The sequence below is a fragment of the Esox lucius genome, chromosome 1 (genome assembly GCF_011004845.1).
Source record: "Esox lucius isolate fEsoLuc1 chromosome 1, fEsoLuc1.pri, whole genome shotgun sequence".
Taxonomy (NCBI): Eukaryota; Metazoa; Chordata; class Actinopteri; order Esociformes; family Esocidae; genus Esox; species Esox lucius.
Genome location: NC_047569.1, coordinates 36,787,447 through 36,797,267, shown reverse-complemented (window position 1 = coordinate 36,797,267; position 9,821 = coordinate 36,787,447). Strand labels below are relative to the sequence as shown.

General features: G+C 46.1%; 1 protein-coding gene across 1 annotated transcript; it reads right to left on the bottom strand.

Moving 5' to 3' along the window:
- Positions 1 to 75: 75 nt before the first annotated feature.
- ercc2 (excision repair cross-complementation group 2) lies at positions 76 to 8,564 on the bottom strand. Its single transcript, XM_010873757.3, has 23 exons — positions 8,367 to 8,564; positions 7,484 to 7,583; positions 6,759 to 6,836; positions 6,527 to 6,589; positions 6,310 to 6,423; positions 5,591 to 5,707; positions 5,373 to 5,489; positions 5,102 to 5,225; positions 4,910 to 5,006; positions 4,565 to 4,698; positions 4,265 to 4,433; positions 3,906 to 4,024; positions 3,744 to 3,813; positions 3,447 to 3,516; positions 2,903 to 3,004; positions 2,741 to 2,804; positions 2,471 to 2,592; positions 2,131 to 2,223; positions 1,977 to 2,049; positions 1,768 to 1,838; positions 1,497 to 1,640; positions 529 to 672; positions 76 to 333 (listed from the first exon to the last, which is right to left on the bottom strand). Exons 1-23 carry the CDS (start codon positions 8,369 to 8,371, stop codon positions 241 to 243), a joined length of 2,283 nt encoding a protein of 760 aa, XP_010872059.1. The 5' UTR covers positions 8,372 to 8,564; the 3' UTR covers positions 76 to 240.
- Positions 8,565 to 9,821: the final 1,257 nt, after the last annotated feature.

Genomic DNA, 9,821 nt, shown 5'->3' with positions numbered 1-9,821 from the left:
ACGTAAGGAACGATAGACAGACAGCAGACTTCCGTTTCGGTCATCAGGTATAAACAGCAGAAGAACATGCTAAACTAGTACAAATTGTAAAGATTTTATTGGTCTGGCACACACAAACAAAATATTAGTTCTCATAAAAACACGTTCTATGTACAGTAAGACAGTATTGAAACTTTGAACAGAGTCCGTGTGTACGACAGAGGTAGCTTTCACCAATAGACTGGAGAGTTTCCCTTCCTCTCAGACCTGGTGAGCAATCTGTGCAATCTTCTGCAGCATCTCCTCTGATTGTAGCTGCTCCAGGGTCAGCAGAGACAGCCCCAACTGGTCCTCCTGAGCGAGGAGACGAAGAAAAAGACAAATATGGGTGTGAACGGCCACTGGCATCAATGTCATTTATAAATAAGACCAAAATGAACTAAAAAGCACGAGAGAGATGATTTCTATTTGTTAAAGGAACTTGGGCATTGTCTCCACAACCTTGTACGGTGGCGAATGTGTCTTGGGCTGTATTGTGGTGAAGCGCACCTGTTTGAAGGGCTGGGCCATCTGGCGCAGGAAGTGTTTGGACAGCTGCACCGTCTCGTCGATGGTCAGGTTGAGGCTGCCGTCGGTGAGGTGCTCCTGGATCCACCGAGGCAGCTTACCTCGCTTGTCCGCCCGTGCGTAGCGCTGCAACATGGAATAAACCGGAACTAAGGCCGGGTCTCAATTCTCTTTGATAGGATACTGGGGCTTACCCTACTCAATGATGTCAGACAACAGACTTTCAGAGGAAGATTAGGTTTTAGTGACAGCCACAGCAAGCCAGTGTATTTATGCCAAGGGGTGTTATGTTTGGGAAGCCCGTTGAAAACCTGTGCATTTGAATTGAAGAGGCCAGTTCATATGCATTGTCAGATGAATCTTAAGGATCTGGAAAGATTCTGTGTTATGGAATGGTCTAGGATCCCTCCCTGTGTGTTCTCCATTCTCATAAAAGTAACCACGGGGAAAGGAAAAGTACAGAAAACTAATGAAAGGATACCAATCAATTAAAACCAGATTTCTTACTTCATTTGACAGATGTGATTTTGGTTGATTCCCTTAATATCATTAATGTATAGTATATTCCACATTACCAATACGATCTAGCTCATTACCTGTGTTCAGTTTTTCATAATGTTCCCATACCTGATTTTCTTAACTCCAAATTCAGTGTTGGAAGCACTGTGACCCCCCCCCCCCGTGCAAAATCTGCAAGGAACTTTGCTTTGGCCCTCTCCCAACTCAATCTTCAATAGCATTATTAATTATATCAGTTTGTTACCAAATGTACTAGATGGGTAACAATTCTGCTGTAATCTCGGTGCATTTTGGCTTTACACTTTCTGAAACGAGGAAGATCAAAGTACCAAAGTCTTTGAGTCTGAATGATCTGAGCGTTAAGCAGGTAAGAAACAGTCCAACAGCTACGCGAACAGTCGACAGGCCGAGCGGCTTCCAAAGGCTCTCACCTTGTCTGCAAAGATCATCAATCCGTAGTCCGTCTTGCCTCTGATGGCGCGGCCCACGCACTGGGCTGCGTGCCGCATGGCGTCGAAGGTCAGGAAGTCATTCTCCCTGATCTGGAACTGGTCCCGCAGGTACTCAAGACGGGCCTGGTGGAGGCGGACGGGCCGTTAGGGATGAAGACGGGCCGTTAGGGATGAAGACGTGTACACAACGACAGAGGTGTGAGGTGGAGCGTTTAGGACGATGCTGAAACAGCGGAGCGGTGGGACTGACCTTCAGGATGCGGCTCTGCGTGTAGACATAAGGCACTCCGAACATGATCACCGCACGGCCAAAGTGGTGGACTGGCGGAGACAGTTCCAGGATTACTCATCACGTTAAAGAACTACGACCGATCACTCTACATGAAGTGTGTCGGCAGCCATTTCATTTAGAGAAGTATCCTGACGTGAGGTTCTGCTTGGATGCTCAACAACACTCACCGAAGTCGATCCCCTCGGACACTTTCCCCCTGGCCACAGACAACAGAATGGCCCCTCTGCCGTTCTCACAGGCCTGCCACACAAAGGATCAGAGGTCAGACAAAACAGGGGCAGACATTCCACCCTAAGGCAGTCCAAGAAACCTCCTCCTGACCTCCTGGTATTTCTCCAGAGCCATGCTGGTCTCTGCAGCGTCTGGGGTCTCTATGAAGATCAGCTTGTTCCTCTGGACATTCTCCAAGATGCCCTGCGGACCGACACGCAGTGTCAGAGCCAGTATGAGGTTCCCCCACGGAAGCGCTATCCGCGACATTTCCTCAAGTTCCAAATGACCACCCTTCTAAAAAAATCTGTCACCTATTTGAACGCCATCACATACGTCAATGTTCGGGTCCAATTGAGTCAAACGCCCAAAGTTTTGTCTATTTATGATGTTACAGACAGCGCCACATGCGATTGGCTTTTATCCCCTTTGTGTGCCACCAAAAACACACCTGTTCATACCACGAAGCCACTATATTCTCCATGTAGATGTAGCTGGTGAAGAACGCCACAATACCGTCAGGCACAATCGCAGACATCTCCAGCAGCAGGTTGCCATAGTTACGGATGACCGCTGCAACACAGAGCCCAGGATGAAGGTTTGTGTTTTGGTTAGTATAGGTAAAGGAAAGGACAAGGTAAACTGTCAAGGGACGGGACAAGCTTGAAAAGGTTCAGACACGATGTTTGCATGAATACGTGACGGTTTATTGGCCACTAACCAAAATCTTCACGTGTCTCAAACTTCGAGGTCATGGCCACCTGGTCGTTCCCCCTCCCCACCACCTGAAAGAGGAACAGGTGAGTGTCAGCCAGCCAGCCAGCCAGCGCCCCTCCCCTCCCTCCCAGAATGCACCATGTTGAGGGTTTCTAAGGTTACACACCAGAGGGCAAAGGCAGGTGCGTGCCAGTGTCATGGTGAAGGACGCCGTGGTGACCGGGTGGAAGTCCAGGATTCGGGGGTATATGTCCAAAGGAGAAAGGGTCTGTGGACAGAAACATGATCAGGAGCAGACGAGGCCAAGCCAAAACAGCGCCAGGGGACTGTGGGGGATGACAGGAGTCACGTGTGACTGTGCAAAGCTACCGAACTGACCGCTGAGGACACCTGCAGGCAGAATAATATGCCTGCAGGTGTCCAACATTCATACCGTCGAACGTCTCTAGACGCACTCGATGCTAATTCCCTGCTGACCTGTCCTTATTAGTGGTAAAATGACCAAAGCTGGGGAATCCCAGTTGATACGGTACAGAAATGTTTCCCTCCCATTTACACACCTACATGGAGTCATGGGAATGTGCTGTGGCTTACGCCCAACAACCTAACGAGAGTTGGCAGGTGGCTGATAATCACGAATTAGCGGCAAGGTCATACTTAATCTTACCACAGACGGAGAGAGAGACAGAGAGAGGAGGAAGAGAGATTACCCCTGATGTAATGATGACGGACTGGAATCGCTCAAACACAGGCTTGATTGCAATGGAAGGGTCCATACAGCTGAAGGCGGAAAACAGGAGAGCCGAGGTTAGGAGCAGGTCAACACACATCCAGCCATTAAAATAAAGACTGTTTATTAACAGAAAGTACATAATTGCATGGATGTGGATGCCACAACTGAACAGAGACCATGTCTCTGTGTGTCTGGACGACAGACCAGGTCTTAAGCCACATATACCACATATCCCCCCACGCTATACTGCCGGCCAAGTAAACAAAACCCCCACCTGAAGTGGAGAACGGGGTTAGCAATGGTGGGTGTTCTGTCTTCAAACGGTTCGATGATGATGGTGAAGCCTAAGAGAGGAGGATGATAAGCACAAGTAAAGCACAGAGGTAAAGCCACGCGGAGATAGCTCTCTGCCCGTCAGCCCCAGCAGGGTCTGTACCTTTGCTGTACGTGCTGACCAGAGTGGCAAAGTTAGAGATGAGGGTTATGGCCGAGAAGTCTGCGATGTCTGCGATCTCCAGTGTCCTCAGCAACGAACGCAACCTCTCAGCACAAAATCTAGAGAAACACAAAAGCAAATGAAGGGATTGACAGTAAGGAACTGATAGAAATGTCTCCCATTTACCAAACAGAGCCAACCCGTGGTCTGCTTTTGTTTTGCATTACCACAAGCCCGGGCTTGTGGGCGGAGTTGGCATATTACATTTGACACTTTTGTCGCTCCTACAATGAAATCTCCACCCACCGATCCACAACGTGATGCAAAGGGAGTTACTGTCAAAGTACTATCGACGTCACCTGAGGGGCTTGCGGTCAATGCAGACCTTCTCAGAGATGTCCTTGAGGAACTGGGGAGCGCTCTCCTGTACCACGTGGTGAATCCTCAGCCGCGCCTTCAGGTACTCCAGGAAACGCTTCATGAAGCCAACGAAGTGCTCTGCCGTGCGGATACTGCCCGGAACAGCCTCTGGAGGAACGAACGGGCGGGGTACATGGGAAGGCAAAGGGGTGTGATGACCATCTAAAACCCTGTTTGAGAACAGAGCTCATGCAAACACGAGCCGAGGCGAGGCGAGGCGAGCTTGAGGGACGACTAACCTTGAAGGACCTCATCCGGCAGCACGGGATTGGACATGTAGATGTCAGTCTCCCTGGCAACGTTGGCCTCCTTCAGTCCCTCCACCAATCGTCTGTACTCCTCTTTTAGTTTGGCAGCGTCAGTCTCCTTGATCCTAGGAGAGGAGACGGGTTGAAATGACCTCCCTCAGAACCTCTGGGTCAGGAGCATCGAGCTTGTTCGGTCAGTTTCCTTAGAAACATCCGGTACCTTTTTTCCGTGTGCATACTGAATTACTGTGTTCCAGTCTCCGTTATTTAAGTCCCTTTTCTGCAGTATCAGGGTCGCTGATCACGACCCCCTGAGCGTATGACCTTTAGCCTTACTTGAGAATAGTGCTCTGAAGGGTCTCCACGTTGGCCTGGCTACGATCCAACGTCCTCCTGGTGATGTTGACACTCATGGAGTCGATGCACACGTTATCTGTGGAGGGGGAGGGACAGGACATCACCTTTCAGTGTGGGGCCAGAAATAGTGTGTTTCTTAAACTCATGGAGGGGGGGGGGTGATTTCCTTACCAATGTTATGCGCTTCATCAAAAACAACCACTGATTTCTTGGCAAGCTCCTTGGAGACCAGATCTGCAATCTTCGGGTCCAGGAGGTAGTGGTAACTATAAACTATGATGTTGGCATGAACGATCTGCGTTGTGTTGAAAAAGGAAAGAAGCTAATCAGAGAAACCTCCATCCTCAGTCCATCTCCTGCAATGCTGTCAATATTACATGCCGCAATAAACCAGCTAAAAATTAAAACCCATTCAAAGATGTGACATTGAACTGTGCCTTACCGAATAGCGTGCCAGGTAGTAGGGGCACCAGCCTTTTCTCCTCCCAAAGTCCTTTAGATCATCCAGATTGTAGACTCCAGCGGGGAGGGGCACCTGCCTTCCCAGAGCATCAAATTCCTGGAACATACAGAGAGTTGGTCTATGAGAAAGCTTGACATACAGGCAGGGGCCCAAAAGTCTCCAGGTCACCATCTTCGTTCCGACCCCAAGCCCCTCACCTCGTAAAAGCGGCACGAAGGCAGGCTTGGGTTGCTGTGCCGTTGAGCGCGGATGTAGGACGCCGTCAGGCTGTGACATTTCCCATCCACTTCCTTTCCAAAGCGTAAGGAGCTCACCTGAACACAAAGAATCACACCATTTAAATCTCAGAGGACAGACAGCATTTTGTACACTAGCATATTTTAATGTACCATTCATAGGCACTATTACACATTTATAATATTTATTTTATATTGTCCATATAGCCCTTTTCTACACTGCGTAGATTTCACGTGCCATGTCATACGAATTTCACTGCTCAGAACATGCATTTGACAATAAAAAGACTGACAGGTGGCTTAGAGGCGTTCCCTGGCCTAAGTTAGTGTGCTGATAAAGCGTGGGTGTGAATCCAACCTATGGCTCTTTCAGCAAAAGCCCCCTCCTCTCTCTTTCACCCTTTTCCTGTCCATTAAAGCATTAAAAACGTCCGAAAATATATTCAAACATAAAAGGACAGAGAGGTATAGCTTAAAAACATACATGAGGTAACGCACACACAATAGGAGTAATGTTTTGAAGAGTTAGTGGGTGTCATGGTGACTCCCCAGCTGTGGAAAACACAGGGTGGAACCAGGGTCCTCTGGGACACGCTTGAAACCCCACACACCTAACTAGGTTGAAGGGACAAATTGGCACTTAGAGTGTCTCGGCATGCTGGACCATTTCGTCGTCCTACCTCGGGGTGAACACACAGGTTTTTCCGAGAGGAAAGTGCCAGAGCCAGGAAGTTGTTCTTCTCTCCTGCCTCCTTGGAATAGTACTCCATAAGCTTCCTCAATTCCTCCACCACCTGCCAGGGAAGGCCACAACATGGATTAGGAGAAAGGAATGAGACATGCAGTATGTTACTAAAGGAAAGGAGAGAACACAGTATAGTAGGTTGGAAACAAGACCTTCTCTATCTCAGGAACAGTTCGGGAGCAATAGATTAGCTTGGTGACTTCGAGGGGATATGCCTGTCAAAGAAGAAAAAGAGACCACAGGATCAGCGCATTGTTGAAGACTAGAGAATTTAATAGAGCCCTCAAACTAGAGCCCTCAAATTAGAGCCCCCAAAACTAGAGCCCCCAAAACTAGAGCCCCCAAAACTAGAGCCCTCTGGGCAAAACTGAGGTCTTCACTCACCCGCTGATAAGCAACGATCAGCGATAGAAGAGAGATTGTTTTCCCGGTTCCTGACGGCATCTCCAGAACTCCATGTCCCTTTGAGTAAACAAGGTGTAACCATAAGACATAGGACCATAACCTTATAATGTCTACAGAGCTACCTAAAAACAAATGACTCCCAGACAGTCAGGTCCAAAAAGCTTGTACATTTATGCACACACTAAGCTGCTCCTGAGGTGTCCTCTAAATTATTTTAAAGTACTTTTAATTTACTTTTCTTCCAGGCGTGACTGCCTTACATTTAAATATGTAGCGCCAGGTCCCTGTGCAGAAAATGGTCGGGAAGGGCTGTTTTCAGAAAACGATACCAAAGACTTAAAGTTAACGTTTTTGCCGTAAGCTGTCCGTTTTCCCCGCATGCCAGGTCATGGAAGCCACAGCAACCAGAATAGTCGTGAAACCAACATAATGCGCATTCCAAAATAGCTGGGGTGTCTTTGGCATTCTTGCATACGGACAAAAACGTCAGCGTTCTGTAAATAATAATAACTTGGTTGAATGTTCTCCATGTACTAGCCTTGTCTCTGGATTCAGCTGGGGGTTTTTTCCAGGCATATACACTGTGCTGGGCACTGGGCTTACAAATTTAAGTGTGGGGCACTTACAACTTGTAGGAAATAAAATTTGGCTATTTATTCATTGCTATTCTACATCAAGTGAGTTAAGTAAGTCTCTCCATTTACTTTGGCATCCAGGGTCCTCTTGAGCTCCAGCATGTAGGAATATTGTTCTGGATAAATGTAGTCATATGGGAAATAAACTAACAACCCTTCGATGTTGAGCCTAGAGGAAAGGAGAAACACATCCAACAAAGAACCAAGATTATTATAGAGAACAAATGTTAGATAATAAAATGAAAACGGGGGGAGGGGGAGTAAACTGAAAACATTATGAAGAGTATTTGAAAACACAAATTACCTAAAAGCAGTACATTTGAATGCAAAAACAAATCGTGTTTTACTCTTCTTTTTTTTTTTTAAGAGGGTTAGAGCCTTTGGATCTGGAGAGTAAATTCGGCCATAGAAGGCTATATTTCAAATAGACCCAACTACGGTATCACAATTACTACTTTTCACTAACTAACGGGCAAAATCAGAGGATGCGCCCCGATCTGGAACCATAGGCATGCCGTTGCCCTCACACCATTAGGAATATGCAATTACTGTATAGGATTAAGGAATTTCTGTGCTTATGCCGGAGGTCCAAAAGGCACTGCATTGAAGGAATGACCTAGTCTCTCTTGCAAATACTGGTCTCTGTTCACCTGTAGTGTAGAGTCCTGCACCATAAACAGACAAGTGAGCTGTGAACGCATGCAGCATTAGCTAGCTAAATCTAAAGCTGTAACTAACTAACCCTATTCACCTGTGGCTAAATGTATTTTAACATACATTGCACGGTGTGTTTAGCAGTGTAACAACTAGCGAGCTGGTTAAAGATCTTAAAATTTGAGCTACTACAGTATGTTAGCAAAGAAGAGCCGATTTGCTTCAATGTTTACTAGCTAGCTAGCAAGCTAGCCAACTTTACCCGGTCTAAGAATCTCTGCTATGATTGAGCACTTACTTCATTTCGTTAGGATATCTTGCAACAGATGCTTTTTTCGGGCTGTCACTTATTTACTTTATTCGCAATGAATAGCATTAGACAGTCAACTTATTGGTAAACCAATACAGCTTGCTAGTGTTACATACATTTGTTTCCGTCTAAATGGTTACATATAAAGCTTGCTGGTTACACGGCCCGCACGTCATCTGACAAACGCAGGGGAGGGAGGTGCACCGCGTTTTTATCAGTCAAAAAGTATTGTTTGCTCCTCAGTCATGTTGTGAACAGGACAGCAAGTTGCATTGTCTAGCCACTAAAGACATGTTTGCATGTCTAGATTTTTAATTGGTAATGCAAATAATGCTTTTAATAAAACGCAATTACATTTTCATGTAAAATGTTAAAAAAAATGATATACAATTATCCATGTGCTAATGCCACTTTTGTATTGTACTGATTGGGCAATTGATAATCTCATGCACTGTAGGCAGACTGGTACCAAACCAATGTAATCACCTACAAGATTCATTCCACATCTTTGCGTCCGGGCAAGATATAATCAGCCCCCATCCTCCCGCTTGACGTAAACACTACAGCCCACCCTTTCGTCCTCCGATTGGATGCTGACTTGTGAGCAAATTATTTGGTCTTCTCTGATTGGTTTTTGTATATATCCGTAACCGAAAGTAGGTCACATGCCATTAATCAGACCGACTAGCAAAATGCAGAGTTCGGTGTTTGTTGAAAGCTAGGTTTTTTCTGATTAGTCAAAAGGGTGTGGTATATGGTCAATATCCCATGGCTAAGAGTGGTTGATAGGCATGAAGCTTCACATAGTCCAAGGACACAGCACATAGCCTCTGTATATTGCTAATGTACCACAACCCCAGAGATGCTTATATTGCTATTTTAAACCAGACGTCATACCTGGTATTGTCTCTTATGGAGTGGCCTGAATGCTGATTGGCTGATAGCCGTGGTATATTGTGCTGGTAACCGGTTTATGACAGCAATAAGTCATCTCTGGTGTTTGAGGTATATGGAAAATATACCACAGCTAAGAGCTGTGTCCAGGTACTCCACACACTGTCCTGCCTAAGAACAGATCTCAGTTGTTGTGTATTTGCCAAATCCACACCCACTCATGCCTTATTGCTTACTTATAAGCTAAAGAATACAATTGGCTGATAGCTGTGGTATATGAGACAATATACCTTAGTTATAAGCCAATCCGCATTTAGGGTTCCTCAAGAATCATGCATTACCTGAATATATAAATTTGACATGAGCCACATATATTCTCACAACGGTTGTAAAAACATAAGTGTGGTGGCACCCGAAGTTGATAATTTGAAATGCAATATATCTTAGTTATTACCAGGTTATTACAAATTATTACAAGGTGGTACATTGGCAAAAGACAGGGTTTGTAGTTTGCACTGTTTCTCAGATCACATTCTACTCTTTGTGAGA

Bases quoted from the DNA above. Each gene is read 5' to 3' on its own strand.
- ercc2 (XM_010873757.3), bottom strand. The intron at 3,517-3,743 runs GTGGGGGTTTTG...TTCCGCCTTCAG, and splicing joins AACCCCGTTCTCCACTTCAG to CTGTATGGACCCTTCCATTG. The intron at 3,005-3,446 runs GTAATCTCTCTT...TTCTGTCCACAG, and splicing joins CCGTCATCATTACATCAGGG to ACCCTTTCTCCTTTGGACAT.